The sequence below is a fragment of the Antrostomus carolinensis genome, unplaced genomic scaffold, assembly GCF_000700745.2.
Source record: "Antrostomus carolinensis isolate BGI_N321 unplaced genomic scaffold, ASM70074v2 scaffold18578, whole genome shotgun sequence".
Lineage (NCBI taxonomy): Eukaryota > Metazoa > Chordata > Aves > Caprimulgiformes > Caprimulgidae > Antrostomus > Antrostomus carolinensis.
In genome coordinates this window covers 1,805-17,212 of record NW_010333872.1, presented here as the reverse complement: position 1 = coordinate 17,212, position 15,408 = coordinate 1,805, and the positions used below count along the sequence as shown (strand labels likewise).

Genomic DNA, 15,408 nt, shown 5'->3' with positions numbered 1-15,408 from the left:
ACTTAGTTCAAAGGAGGCAGGGGGGGAAAGAGGAGAAAAAGAAAAAAAAAAAAGAAAAAAGTAGGATTATGTGCTTTCCTGTCACGAGATTCCCAACCAAGAGCCAAACACTCTCTGGATCTTCTTTCCCAAGCGAGGAGGGCTCCGTTTCCGCTGCGCTGGTTTGGTTTCGTTTCAGTCTAGTCCAGGCTTTAGAAGCTGCCTTGCCCGTTTCAGATGACCAAGCAAGCTGTGGGGAGGAACGAGGGGGAATGAATGACTGCCCGTCTCTTGCCCATCTCTGCCGACTGGGAGAAGGGCAGAGCTCTGTCTCGGCCGTGCCCAGGTGCCTCTCTCTTCTCAGAGCAGTTGGCGCCGTCGGAGATGTACAGCCGTCTGCTCGGGATACGGGTGGAGGGTGTCTGTGTGTGTGCCCAAATTGGATTTGTTTTTTGTTGTTGTGTTTGTTGTTTGTTTTGTTTTTTGTTTTGTTTTCTGGGGTAGATATTTTTTGTTATTGTTGCTGCTGCTGCTGCTGCTTCTTCGTGTCTAAGTGTCGCCCGGATGTTTTTTTCCTTCGTTCAGACGCTGCACGTTCCGAGAGGGGGAGAGAAAGGTACACCAACCCGATGCCTTTCTGAACATCAGCCCATCTCTTTCCACTGCTTGTAGAACTCCAGAACATTTTTTATTTCCACGCTGGCACTGGTGGCTGCCTGGATGGCAGACTGCAAGCAAACAGAGACAAAACAGGTTATTTTTTAATTACCCTGTCAAGAGGGCTGCCCTTCACAGCTTGGAGATTCTCAGGCAGAGTTTGTCATGGCTAAAAAGGCTCAATTCTCCTTCATGCTAAAGATGTTCTGGCCTGAGAAGCCTGCATAGATGCACAAAATACTTCTCCCACCTCCCCCAGGATACTTTGCAGCACAAAAGCATAACAAAATGGGAATGACAACTTATAAACTGAACTTGGAAAATCCGGAAGAGTTATTATCCAAGGCAGAAAACATATATATTAAAAATATATATATATATCCTTGCCAATCAACCACATTTTAATCTTGCTAGGAAGCAGGAAAGCTCAGCCAGACAAAGAGCTACGGACCTGCATGGGTGCTGAGAACGTGCTTGGGTCCTCCAGCTGGAAGCCCGTGATGATGGTGACCATTCCTGTGGTGTCATCCTCTCCGCTTCCTTGGGACACTGTCAGTTGCTTGCAGCTGTCCAGTATTTTATAGAGATTCCTGCCAGACAGATACAAGAAAAGAGAAACAGAGGGGAAAGTCAGAAGGAAGATCACTTGTCTGGGCAAACCAGTTTCCTCTGTGTGCAGGAGAACACGTGGAGAGCAGGACTGTTTCTCTGTTGCCTGCTGAGGGCTTTTCCAAGCCCGTTCTCAGCACCCAGTGTTTGGTGCCATGTGAGATGCACAGATGGACGCCCCAACACTCTCTCCAGGGAATTTTAGAATTACTCACACAGAGCACCACATCAAGCCAGCTGCATGATGCGTCCCAGTGCTGACACCCCTCCCCAAAGCCACCTGCCTGCTGGGAACCAGGCTCAGACATCTCCAGATGCTGTAACCTTACCAGGCATCTAAATCTTGTCTCTTCAATTTATGCCTCTCAAAGCTCTTCCCAACATCCTTCTGGCAACGAATGTACCTAAGGAAAGATCAGAGTCACTGAGCTCATGTGGAGCTTGTCACACAGACTGGAGTCAGTGTTCTACAGCAGGTACACCAGGTGCTGCAGGACCCTTTTGCAATACCAGCTTTTATCAACCAAAATAACCCCCAAAGGAATCCCCTGTGAAGTCCCTTAGATCACCTCCCCTGTCTCATCACCATCACTGATACCACAAGTGTTTTCAAAGCCCACCAGCCCCGACACAGGCCTGGAAGGTGCAGTTTGTCTCCACAGAAGCACAGCTGTTTGTCCTTCTGCAGCTAACCTGGGCAATAACACAGCAGAAGTCTTCCAGCACTCCCAGTACATCAGTAAAAGGCACTGCTCGGTTTTACACACCGATAGAGAGATGCCACTCCCTCCGTTCCTCAGAAGCAGCTACATTTCATGGCCGAGCAGCAACTACAAGTACATCTGGAGAATCATCTGCCAAATCTGTTCCTTCACCGCCTTCCCTCTTGCCAAGTGCATTCCTGAGGCCTGGCTTTCCCTTGGCTCCTCCCTCACTCTGCTCCAAGGGATGCACAGCCTGCTCCCACCGCTGATGTTTTATTCCACCCCAAAATACCAAAAGCAAAGACAAACTGCATCACTCTCCAAGTCTCACCTGTTTCCCTTTTTAAATTCTGCCTCCAGATACCGGATGCTGTCCCGAGCACCTGCATTCTCCTTTTTCAGGAAGTCTAAGCCATCAATCACTAACAGGAAAAAAAAAGAAGCAAGAACATCTGGCTTAGATCTGTACTTCTGCAAAGTAATCCAGATGTGCCAAGAATTCCTCATCCCACTGAACCGTCGCTGCCTCAGGAGGTGGACGAAATGGAGGGTGAAGGGGGCCTCTCTCTTTACAGCTGTTCTTGGATATATTATGTTAAATTCCAAGCATGGGCCACACATAAAACAGGCCCCAAAAGTGACACGTGGAAACAAGTGTTTCAGCTGCTCCAGCCAAAGTAAAGGACAATGACAGCAGGAGAGAGAGTCACCACCTGGACCCACAGGGTTTGTTTCCGAGCAAGGAGGGAATGAGGGGAAGACAGGCTCAGTCACTGGACGTGGAGTCCCCGTACCTGTTCGAGGAATGATGATTATGAACCTCCCGCTGGTGGCCAGCTGCTTGACAACAGCCAGGTGCTGGCAGAGGGCCTGGGTATCTGGGACAAGGTAAGGAGACATGGCTGACTGCGCTTTGGGCTGCTGGAGACTTCCCTCCAGCTGAGAAACCTCCAGCTGAAAAAAAAACCAAACACAGAGACACTTGCTTCACATTTATGCTGGAACAAGTGATCAAACAGGGCAAGACTCACCCTGCAAAGCTCCATCAGACCCTTCCAACCCCCCAGCACATGGAGCATAGGGCTGGATGCAGGCAGTGGGTCAGAGGGAGGTGATTGTCCCACTCTGCTCTGCACTGGTGTGGTCCCACCTCGAGTACTGTGTGCAGTTTTGGGCATCTCAGTATAAGGACATGAAACTATTGGAATGTGACCAGAGGAGAACAACCAAGATGGTGAAAGGTCTAGAGAGCAAGACTTATGAGGAGCAGCTCAGGTCACTTGGCTTGTTCAGCTTGGAGAAAGCTGAGGGGTTGACCTCATCAGAGTCTACAACTTCCTCAAGTTGGGCAGCAGAGAGGGAAGCGCTGATCTCCTCTCTCTGGTGACCAGCGACAGCACACGAGGAAATGGCATGAAGCTGCGTCAGGGGAAGTTCAGATGGGACATTAGGAAAAGGTTCTTCACTGAGAGGGTGGTTGGTGACTGGACCAGGCTCCCCAGGGAAGTGATCACAGCACAGTCCAAGGATGATGCTCTTAGGCATTCAGTTTACTTTTAGGTAGCCCTGTGAGGAGCAGGGAGTTGGACTCGATGATCCTTAGAGGTCCCTTCCAACTCAAAATATTCTATGATTGCAGAACAGACTTCCTGCCTCTGTGTGGGATGAGAGCAGAGAGCTCCCTCTCCCCTTCCTAGTTTCAGACATTTCAGCCACTACCCTGCCAGTTTTCAGGCTGGAACCAGCATCTCCTACCTGCAGACGAAGCTGAGCCATATCTCTCATCAGCCTGTTCCGACGAGCCTCCTCTGCAGCCTGGTTACAAAAACAAACTTCCATATCAGTTAGCAGGAAACACACAAGCTGACACCAGAAACAGGGTGAAAAGGGGACACCTGAGTAGCTTTAAGGAGCAAAACTTTCATCTCCCACCAAAGATCTGTGATTCTAGTTACAATCTAATAGTGACCTACAGGAAATTGTGCCAAGTACAGAGAATTATCCCACCTCTGCCAACTCACCATGTGGAACTGGGCTTGGGCCTGGTGCAGCAAGTTGTCTTGCTCCGACTGTGCTATGCTGATGAAGATCCCAAGCTCCGAGTTGAACTGCAGGATGCTGCCTTGCAAGTGGGTAATGAAATGGCCAAAGCTCCGAATGCAGCAAATCCGAACAACAGACTGTAAAGAAGCAGACAGGTAATCACCAGCCACGTCCCCCCGTGGGGGTTGTAGCCTGAGCCAGCTCCGACCTCGCAACTCATGCTTTTGGAAAAGGAAAAATCTGCTATTAAAAAAAAATCCAAAGGAAACATTCCTGATGGAAACGTGCTTCTGAAGACAGAGACTGCAGAAGAGGCTGCAGGAAAGCCAGCAGCTGGGCAGAAAGCTTAGAAGTGCTCGCAGTCTGGGCTTCCTCAACTCAAGAAAACCTCAGAAAACATCAACAAGCTCTCCCCCATAAATCTCTGCTCAAGCCCTCAGTGCTGGGAAAAGGAACCAAATACAACAACGGTCTATATCCGATTCTGGGGCAGGAACTACCCCTGGCTGGGCTGCTGAGCAAAGGCAGCAAAACGTGAGCTCACGTGGTATGTGAGATGGCTGCACTTTGCTCCAGCTGCCCCGGCAGCGTGAGATGACATTCAGGACCTCAGTCGGCCATACTGTGATTTAACAAACACAGGTCCCACATCACATGTCAGAGCAGTGCCCTCAAATTGAGGTGGGAGATGTTAATGTATCCCCTGCTCTGAAGGAAGCAGATTGGTCTAGTAAGGCAAGACAGAAGAAAAATAATTGCCTTTTTCTGCACATCTCCACTACCCAGAAACGATCACTTTGGCTGTTTGTGCTTGGGAAATCGGACAAAAGTGGTCTACAAGGGCACAGAGGGCCACATGAAGTGAGATTTCACCAACTTGTCCATTTACTAGAGAAGGATCACAGGAAGCATCCTGCAGCTCCAACCAAATTCCCTTCAGCCAAAGCAGGGCAGAGAGAACAACTCTTCTGCTCAGGCAGGTCAGGAGACTTCACACAGCAAAGCTGTCAACAAGAGACTCTGCTTCCTTTCATAACAACTCTGATAAGGGAAGGCCATTTTTGGAGCACTGATTTTTGGATAGCCAGATGACTGCAGCAACCACCAATAACACAATCACCTCAGACTCAAAAGTTGGAATACTTTTTTTGGCAAGAAAAAACTAGATCCATCACCTGCACCGCTAAGACAGGCTGCACCTCCAGAAAGGGAAATGCAGCTTGTGCCAAGATTCAGGATCTACCCAACTCACCTCCTCCACTGCTGAGAAGATGGGCCGGTCCTGCTCAAAGTTCAGCCTCTTGTGTGCATTTTTCAGAGGGGGAAGATTTCGCAGGGCCACATCTTCTGGGAGCAGCAAGTTGGCTTTCAGGTCTGGGAGTTCAGCCTCACTCAGAATGTCCCTGACTTCATTACACAGGGCCAGCCCTGGAGAGGATGGAGGGGAAGCACAGCGATACACGGTGACTTAAACAACTGACGCAGAGACGAAGAAGAAAACTGCTTTAAGGCACGCAGTCTGCAAGGATCCAGGGCACAGGTTTTAAATCACACAGGTACTGTGAGCACGTGTTAAAGGAGGAACAAAAAAGCCACCCACAAGTTAAAAAATAGTTGTCCCAAACTGGTGCTGAGATGCACCACTTCAAAAACCCTGCAGTTTGGAGGGTTAGCTTCCCCATTTGTTCCAGCAGACAAGCATCCCTGTTTAAACAGTGCTTCCCACGATCCATGGGGAACTCTGGGCTGAGGTACAGGACACATAACGAGCATCTGGAGCTTCAAAACCAGTCTCCACGACTGCCATGACAAAATCATACCCTTACTTACGGTCTTGACAGTTAATTCCAATCACGTTGGCCACATGAGGACTTCACACTTCGCACAAGTGTGAGTGTTTCAGGATATTGTCAGCTGTGTATAATGATAGAGCTAAAGCACACAGGACAGTAAAACATTCTACTGGAGACAACATCCTACTGGAATGGTGCTTAAACACAAAACCAACACAAGCATGATGTTGTTTCCCATTGAGCTTACACAAACCACTACTGGCAAATCTCTCACCCCAAGATCTATCACACACCATGGAAATCACTGATTACTGGGCTGGCTGAAACATCCCACTGCCATTTCCTTCTCCAGTACCTGATTCCTGCAGGTCTGCAGCAGAAGGCAGAAGGTTCAGGAGAACAGACAGCCTGTTCCACAGGCTCTGAGAGCTCTGCAGGAACAAAACACAAATGTCAAGACGGATGTATGCGATAACTAGGCCGCTTGGGCTTTCCAGCATCTTTCACAGAGCTCAAAATGCATTATAAACAGTAAACTTCACTACATTTCTTAGGTCAAGATGATCTTAGTTCAGCTGGTGAGGTATTTAACATCACCCTCTGTCCAGGACTGGCACAGTAGCTTCAATATGCCCTTATCAATCCAGGCCAGGGGAACTGAACAGATGCAGCCTTGGACTGAACACCGAGCACCGTTCCCACCTGAGCACACATGATGATGAGGTCCGTGTTTGTCCTCAGCCAGTCCAGGAACACCTTGACAGTGAGAAGCAGCCCTTCGTTGGTCACGATCTCTAGCTTCTCCTGAAGGGATCGCTCATTCCTGCAGGATTTGTTACTTGAAATGCTTTCCTCAGAGTCAGACACATCATCTGGAGAACGAAGGGAGAAGCAGGACAGCCAGCATTAACCCCCATAAGAAGCCAAGTCCTACTGGTATGAGAGCTGGGTGGGTAAGAGTTGAACTGAACTTCCCTGTGCCTCCACACACCTTCACAAAACCAGTTCCCTGTCCCCCGTGCTGTTGATAAGAGTCTATCACTGTTGTACTTTCTTCTTCCATGGGAGAAGATTGATAAAATCTCCCTGTGAAAGTTTGACAAACACCTTACGCCCCACGGCAGCCTCCGAGACGCTCGCTCACAGAGCAGGGGAAGCAGGAGGTGCCGGCACAAGGAACGTAATTTACAGCAGAGAACAGAGCCAGCAGTCACTGTTTAGGTCACTGTGCACCAGTCTTCATAGAATCCCAGACTGGTTTGGGTGGGAAGGGACCTCAAAGTTCATCCAGTCCCAGCCCCGCTGCCAGCAGCAGGGACCCCATCCACTAGACCAGGTTGCTCAAAGCCTCATCCAGCCTGGCCTTCAACACTTCCAGGGAGGAGCAGCCACAGCTTCTCTGGCCAACCTGGGACACTGTCTCACCACCCTCACAGTGAAGAACTTCTTCCTAATATCTCATCTAAACCTCCCCTCTTTCAGCTTAAACCCATTTCCCCTTGTTTTGTCATTAACTGCCCTTATGAAAAGTCCTTCCCCAGCTTTCTTGTAGCCCCTTCAGGTACTGGGAGGCCGCTATAAGATCTCCCCGGAGCCTTCTCTTCTCCAGGCTGAACAGCCCCAACTCTTTCACCCTTCGGGCTACGCAAGAGAAGAACATGGTAGGAGGGTATTTTATGAGCCAGAGCCCAGGTGATTTTAAATACTGAATACACTTTTTGATCTTGTAATTCTACAGACCTGAGGATCTCAAAGCCACTGGCAATGCAACTGCATGCTAGCTACAGGAGTGATCCCAGGTCAAGGCAGCAGCAAGCTGGGAATCAACGATGCATTTTGTTACAGTCTCTTATTTTAATTGCACAGTTATTTCTGCCTATTAGCACAGCAATTATCATTCAATAAACCCTCAGAATTAAAAGGGAGGAAGTAATTTATTCAGAAACCATCTCTGATAAAGTGTTAAGACCATTAAATAGCTCGAGTTTTGAAACAGCACAGCTGAGGCAAGGAGAGTTCAAAGCTAAAAAGCACAGGGAATTATTTCATTCAACCTGGCTCACCCAACCTCCCATTTTCTACATCTATAAAGGTATCACGGCCACACTATTCAAATATGTTCCTGAAGCTGCAGCATCTGTGTAACCCACTGAAGGAAAATGTTAAACAGACCAAAAATCATTTGTTTCTCTCTTTACCACCATCTCTTTCAAGTGGCTACAAAGCAATGCCGGGAGCCAGTAAACATTAACATGATCTAATGCTCCTTCTTCAAATCCTGGCCCAGGCAAAGCCTGAATCCTGCCAGTGCTGCAGGCCCATTGAATTTGGCAGCACGGTGCAAAAATGTTTCCTTGCTCCAGGGAAGTTGGGAGGAACGACAAACAAGACCGATCAGGTCCATGTGGTTTTATCTGAAATACAAACAACTCCCTGTGGTGCATCAGACCTCCCTTTCATGCTGTTTTTTTTTTCCCCCAGAACATTACTCCATTGTGTAAGTTGCACGGTAACAGAGACATTGTAGCTCCACCTGCTGTGCATCTGCAGTTTGGTTCAGCTCTGAGCACTGGGCAAGGGTCACAGAATGAGCTCCTCACCTCCTCTCGCACACACCTCGGTCACATCTTACAGACAAGCTCCTATGACAGCTTTGCTGAGCTGATAATCTGACATCTCATGGAGAACTTCCTGGAGGGCATCTGCACTGTCCATCACCAGAAGTGCTAGTTAGAGTCTGACTACAGAGATTTCACATGGGAAAAAGGAAGATAACCCAAGTTTTAAATACCTGCTGGAATTATCCTCTGTACTATCAGAGCTGCTCAGCGTTCAGCCTGCTGAGCGGAACGACAGGTAACCCTGCCTGGCTGCAGGTGTTTCCTTTGTGCACAGACTCCTGGATGTGAGGCAGTGAGAGTAAAGCTCCTCCTTCAGGAAACACTCAACAACCCAACACCTGCCCAGTACTTAGGCAGGCTGCTCCTCCAAACCTGGCTGAAGGAGAACTCACACCATGAGAAGGGGTGAATTTTAGCAATCAGACCGCTACAGCCTGCAGTTTTCTAGGCAGAACTGCAATATTTGGAACGAGGTCACTGATCCTTACCTTGCTCTGCCAAGCTGGGCTTCTCCAGATCTCCATTGACACATGGCTTGCTTTCTATTCCATCCTTCAAGACAGGTGGTTCACTGTTGGGTTTCAGAAGGATGTTGCTGAAAGTGGGAGCCAAGCGAAAGCAGCGTTTGGTCTGGAACAGCTGGGTGGACATGGCCTGGAGATTACTGGCTATGCTTGCGTCGTTAGCGCTCAGGGAAGCCGGCCCATTGACTGCTGGATCCAGAGCCTCAATTTTAGAGATGCTTGGGCTCTTGGAGTCCCCCAGCCCACTGCCATCCACACAGTTTTTTAAGGACTCTTTGGGCCCACTTTTGCCTCGGCCGCTTCCCTCCTCACCCGGTTCATCCTCCATGTCCTCCAAGTCGGACCGAGATTCTTGACTGTTCATGTCAGAGTCCGTCTCCACGTCAAAAGCAGCTTCTGCTTCCTCGTCACTCTTCTCCGAGCCACTTTCTGAGCCATCACTGCCCTTTATGGAGCCCTGGCTGGAGTCAGAGTCAAAGCCCTCGCTCAGGTCACTCTCATCCACCTTCTGGGGGTGGCGGCGGCGACGCAAACAGGAGAGACGGGAGTATTTCTTGCTTTTCTTGCAGTCATTCTTCCGTTGTTCCTCGCTGGGTTGATGATTGGCCAAGTCAGTTTCAGCTTCCTTCTCAATTGAGTTCAATGGCTCCCGTGGCTCCTGGTCATCTGCAGGCATTTAAAATGAGACCACAAGTTAAGAAAGGCCCGATGTGTCACACAAGCTGTTTGCCAACCCCAAGCCCGGGGAACCAGTCGTGCAAATTTCAGCCATCACTGCTATTAGTGTCTTTAACCAGAGAACAAGCAATGGCATCCCTAGAAGAATGATTTGCTTTCTAAAAGGCGACTAGAAAGACTTGGGAAGCCTGGATTCCTACTGCCAAGCTGTGCTGCTCCATTATCAGGCAGCCTCAGTGCTGAATGCTGCTAAACTAGCATGAAATACACAGTTCAATCTGTTCCCTGGCTTTCTGGGAAAGAAATCTGAGAGCCAAGTGACCCACTAAGCAGGGCAAGAACATGTGCCAGTCAGCTTGAACCAACCAGCCACTCCACCCTGTAACTAGACTGAGTCGACCAACAGGCTCACAGTCTTTCCAGCAGCCCCATGTCACCCCGACAGCTTCAAAATCCATGCAGGGGACTAGTCATTCATTGTTTCTTTGGACCAGGAAAACTCTAGTCTTGCATTCTGTGAAATACTACAGATTGACTGTTTGCAGGGGAAAGATTCAACAGGTTTGTTCTCTGCCCAACAGCATCCCCTGGAAAGGAAAGATCTGGTTTTGTCTGAGCAGAGATGAGGTATGCTGAGCAGTGCCTGCCTCCCTTAGACACTGCTCTGCCCGGATGTTTCATCTGAGATCACCTCCACGGTGGACGAGAAGAGTCCAGTAATTAACAGCAAATAGAGAGATAGAAAATAAGGAGCACAGATTGCGGTAAATAGATGATGAATGAGATGCCAAGAGATACAGAAAGATAACTCCTTACAACAAGGAAAGTAACATTTTCATGTCCTGTGATGATTCTGATACTCATGGAGAGTGTCTATGTGGGGACTGTCTCAGCAGATCACCTGTCTTTGGGGATTTCAGCCCAGGAGTCAAAGATCAAGATGTCTCTAACACCACTCGGGCACTACACCACAAAAGCCATGGCCAGGAGATTTAGGAAAGAAAAGTAAAAGCCAGCTTTATAGACAGGCAACTGGGGAGACCCAGCTTATACTGGTCTCTGTTCTCTTACCTGTGCCATCACTCTGAAAGGCTGGCACTGGATTTTCCCCTTCTTCCAGCTCTGCCTGCAGGCGAATATTGACGTGATTTATCAGGTGAGAGAAGAGGGCCAGCGTGAAAGCGATGGCTGCACTGTACTGCTTTGAACCTGCAACAAGACAGCGTGATGAGGAGGAGGAGCCTGACAGCTAGTCCAAAACATGAATGCCAATTAAGACATCATCAGCCTAAGTGGACTGCGGAATGTTAATCACTATGTTTCTGAATGGCTGAGTAAAGCACTGGTTACCTGCCCTCTTGAGGCTGTGAACACTCATGAGGCAGATGATCACCATGCGAAAGATGAGGAGATCAGGAAGGAAGGAGTAGCCACTCTCATACTCTTCTTCATCTTCACTAGTTGAGCTCAGATTAGGAGGAGAGGGCAGGTAGAACAAGCACAGGTTGAAATCCTCCAGCACAGACTGGCAGAGAGATGTCAGCTCAGAATCCAGAGAGCTTAACAAGAGGAAAAAATAAACAAGATTTATTACTCAAGACTCGAGCTCCTGGCAATGCCTGCAGGGAAACTGAACCAAAACTGGCAGTCAGGGTATCCTTCACCTCTGGACAGGATGAAGCACCAGGGAATACACTACAGCAAACAACGGCTATGGGAAGCAAGTGAGATTAATCAGATTAGGTTTTCCTCTCCAAAGTTGCTAAACTAAAATGATAACTACAGCAACTCCCTGCAAAGAGATGGGTCACCAGAAAAAAATATTACTTTTCCCTGGGAGCTCAGGCAGTCACCATGAAGATCCACAGGGCACTTCAATGCTAAATGCAGCAAAAGTTCCAGCTAAAGGATTACACTGCCGTGCACAAACTGGGGACTCGGCTTTGCCTCCTCCCATGGCTCCAACTTGCAGCCCTGTAACCATATTCCAAAATCTTCTGTAACTATTAGCTACCTCAAAGGAAGCATCCACGGTATTCAGTAGAATGGGCTACGCAAGTCTCCTAGTTACAAAATAAACCCTCCTGCAAAACATTTAGCAAATCCTTTTCAGGGGGCAACGTGCTTGGGAAATTGAAGTGATTTCCAATTTTCTTCTGCGCTAAATATGTGCTAAGTGGATATGAAATGAGCCTTGAAGTTCTGGTATAAATCAATATCTGAAAGTTAATCCCATACTGGGCTGAATTAACAAGGGCACAGCCAGTAGGAAAATGATTATCCATCTCTATTTGGCACTCAGGAGATGGCATCTGGAGAACTGCATTCAGTCTTGGGGTCCTCAGTACAAAACCAAACAAACAAATAAAAAGACACTGACAAACTGGACTTAATCCAGCAGTCAAGGGGAACAGAGAACATAATGTATGAGAAGAGGCAAAGAGAATCGAGCGTGTTCAGCCTGAGAGAGAGAAGGCTCAGGGGTATAACCTCCTGTTTTCAGATGCCAAATAGGTGTAGAGGACTGGGTAAGACTCTTCTCGGTGGTGCACAGCAAAGGAAGGGAAGCGATGGGTACAAGTTGCAGAAAAGCAAAATGAGACTAGATGCAAGGAAAAAAATTCCAGAGGGAAGGTGGTCAAACCCTGGAAGGGGGACCAGGGAGGTGGGGAATCTCTGTCCTTAGAGGCATTCAAAACTTAGCTGGGTGAGGCTCTGAGCAACCTTGTTCAACTTCACATTTGAATCTACCTTCAGTGGACCCTACTTTGGGAGAGGACTGGACCCCTAGAAGGTCCCTTCCAACCTAAACTATTCCATGATGAGTTTAACTGTAGCCTGTGTACAAACCCTTTGAAGGACCTGCTCTATTTCAAGCAGCAAGAGGTTAATTTACAATCACCTAAAAGCCTCCCAGGAAAAAAAAAAATCCCACAGCTGCACAAAGCTTTCCATTTATTCCAACGTGAACAGGTAATGCCATTTGTTTCTTTGAACAGGGTATTTGGTTACAGATTTCCAAATGCAATGAACAGCCCTGCACATGTACAGACAGTGACTCTGCTGTCCTGTCAGCCTAGATCCAGGGAAAAGCATCTGACGACTGAACAAGGCAAGAAAACACCAAAGGCACAGTACAGCACAGAGATGAGCTTCGAGGCTCAGGAGTTCAACATTCACTCAGCTTGATTTAGGCAGAGTCGCAAAGTATTTAACCCTTTGGTATTTTAGCCTCCCTTGGAAGACCATCTTCTCCACTCTCCCTGCAAGGTTAGAAGGCTGAAGTCTTGGACCTGCTGGCAGAAAGCCTCAGCACAGGCACTGTTACTCTACAGGGAACAGTCTCTTCCAATTCTGAATGCCTGCTACTGTGAGTTACCAATAAAAGATATAATCTGCCGTAACCTTACCTGCTCTTTGGCTGCAAAAGACTCTGCAGGTACATAAAGCTCACCAGCAACCTCTTAATGTCTTTGCCTCTAAAAAGATTGAGAAGAAAACACTGTAAAGCAGGTACCTTGTCACAGAGATGGACTAGATGAACAGTTTTATTAATAGGTAAATCAGGTCTCAATTGAAAACTACATTCTCGTGAAACTGCAGCAATAGAGACAGTTTACACCCTTCTAACTTCCACCAATATGCCTCAACCCTCATGAACAGTCACCAGCTCTAGGGAAGAGTGAGAAAAATCTCTCACCTCAAACTCTGTACCTAGTCAGCATTTAGCTTTTCTCCTGAAATTATGACCTGAGAGACCACAAATGGGATCTAGACTGGGGTTCTCAAAATTGTGGGAACAGTCACTGCCCCAGATCAGCCACCTACCAGTTCCCACTTCCCAGAAGGACACTGCTCTCAACCCAGAGGATGACACTGGTGGCACTGCAGACCCTCAGCCTGCAGCCCTCTCCTTTTCTTCTCCCTCTTACCGTTTCTTGCTTGGAGACAACTTCCTGGTTTCACATTTCTTCAACTGGTGATACATTTTGGCTGCTTTGTCATACAGCCGCTTCAGGTTCCCATAGGCACCTTCAAAGGACACTTCAGACTGGATACTGAGATACCAAAACAGAACACATCAAAAGTTACTTTGCCACAAGGTTGCTCACATTTTATGTCTTTAATTCGCTAGAAAGCTAGACAGGTATCCAAGCATGAAGACAGGTACCTAGTGCTTTTGTTTGAACATGTTGGGCTACTTGACTCCCACTGGTGTCTGCAAATCCCACTCCAAGCTGCACCACATCTGCGATGTTTACACATCTTCCCAAATTTGTGCCTTAAGGCCATGTGCAGATAACTGAATTCCACCCAGCTCACCATGCAGGGTGCCTCACTCAACACCTCCACCCCCCTTCAAACCTGGTTCTCTAGCACAGGCAAAGGGTCTCAGGTGAAACCCTGCCCTCCAAGCACAGCCTTGCACGTTGCCTTTTAGCAGCCAGCACAGTGGTTTGGTTTGATCAAGGCTCTTTCTTATTATCAGTCCTGCTCAAGGGTGAAATAAACCTATCTCTTTTTCCCCCTCCCCTGAAACTCATCCATTGAAAACAGTCAAAAGTTCAAAGTAAAGGAGAAAAGAATCTGGCACCAGCAACCACAGCGCACTGATTCTCTGTCCAGAAAGCCAAGATCCTCACAGACACTCACCAGCGTAAGTAGCAATAAGTAGCTTCCACATTGTAGTATTTGCTCCCTGCCAATGTCCCCAGCTGGTTGAAGGGCATGCCTGTCATGAAAGAGAGGGGCAACTGAATTAACCTGCCATTCTCCAGTGGCCCTGCTAGAAAGCAGATCCTTTCCCTCTCACTACATCTCCACACAGGAAGGAAGCCAGGAGACACAAACAGTAGTAAAGCTGCAGTACAAAGGTCTGAATTACTCGATCCTTTCGCCACCTAGAGTCTTTTTTCAGTTTTATAGTGCTTTTTAGATCTTCCCACCTTCCTGCCAGTTATCTACATAAGAAAGCAAAGCAAACAATGCCTCCTCCTCTGTATTAATAACGCCATGGCCTTGACTCTGCTCCTCTTGACAAACACATCATCTTATCAGCTTTCAGGAGTTCTGTCCCAGCTCACTGTGGTACATAAATTTTTGTCAGTTATTGGTATTTGGGATCAGCCTATCAAGGAACTCAGTGAGACCTGCAAAGACAGCACAGAGAAAATAGCTTTCTGGAATTGCACATTTTTTAAGATAAGACAGGCCCTCAACTCTTGCCACAATGTGTTCTCATAACGTAGTCACTTCTGAGGGAGAAAGAGCACATGAGAGTTTTTTTGCCAGGGTAAAAGGAGGGAGATGACAAATAATGCTCTGCTTCTGGCAAGGGACAGCTGGATCATTCCTTAACCAGACAAGCACAACTACATCACGTTCATGGAAGTCTGAGCTTCGTTATTAGATGAGTAAGTTGAGATTGTTGGTGAAAAGCACTTTTGCTTTAACTCCTCTCTTTGGTTTGCCAGTAAGATGGATTCTCAAAGGAAGTCATTTTAACCAGAGGATAAAACCACTCCTCTCGGAGCAGCAGGACAGAAACCCAACCAGTGCAGTATCAGTGTTGTCTTTAGGTTGTGGTAAAAGGATTTTAACAACTAAAAATTCATATTAATTCACTCACCAATTTGTGGCGCAACAGAAATGGCTTGATAGTAAAACCGTTCGGCCAGCAGCTCCGTGTCCACACCTGCCAGTTCATTCTGATAACGAGCTGAAAGCAAACCACACATTGCACATCAGAAACCAGGAGGCAGTGTCTTCTCTTCCCTTCTGCAGAGAAGCAGTTTCCCTA

At 47.8% G+C, this 15,408-nt stretch overlaps 1 protein-coding gene across 1 annotated transcript in view; it reads right to left on the bottom strand.

The window, feature by feature from the left end:
• Positions 1 to 623: 623 nt before the first annotated feature.
• SMG5 (SMG5 nonsense mediated mRNA decay factor) overlaps positions 624 to 15,408 on the bottom strand; it is a gene marked incomplete at its 5' end in the record, with an annotated part of 16,476 nt that continues 1,691 nt past the window's right edge. The window contains 17 exons of the mRNA XM_010174026.1: positions 624 to 707; positions 1,088 to 1,226; positions 1,575 to 1,649; positions 2,281 to 2,371; positions 2,744 to 2,903; positions 3,705 to 3,764; positions 3,971 to 4,129; positions 5,245 to 5,420; positions 6,141 to 6,216; positions 6,488 to 6,657; positions 8,895 to 9,596; positions 10,680 to 10,817; positions 10,959 to 11,167; positions 13,019 to 13,087; positions 13,541 to 13,666; positions 14,262 to 14,340; positions 15,238 to 15,327. Of these exons, the coding sequence (XP_010172328.1) occupies positions 624 to 707; positions 1,088 to 1,226; positions 1,575 to 1,649; positions 2,281 to 2,371; positions 2,744 to 2,903; positions 3,705 to 3,764; positions 3,971 to 4,129; positions 5,245 to 5,420; positions 6,141 to 6,216; positions 6,488 to 6,657; positions 8,895 to 9,596; positions 10,680 to 10,817; positions 10,959 to 11,167; positions 13,019 to 13,087; positions 13,541 to 13,666; positions 14,262 to 14,340; positions 15,238 to 15,327 (2,603 nt within the window). The remainder of the gene's footprint in view (positions 708 to 1,087; positions 1,227 to 1,574; positions 1,650 to 2,280; positions 2,372 to 2,743; positions 2,904 to 3,704; positions 3,765 to 3,970; positions 4,130 to 5,244; positions 5,421 to 6,140; positions 6,217 to 6,487; positions 6,658 to 8,894; positions 9,597 to 10,679; positions 10,818 to 10,958; positions 11,168 to 13,018; positions 13,088 to 13,540; positions 13,667 to 14,261; positions 14,341 to 15,237; positions 15,328 to 15,408) is intronic.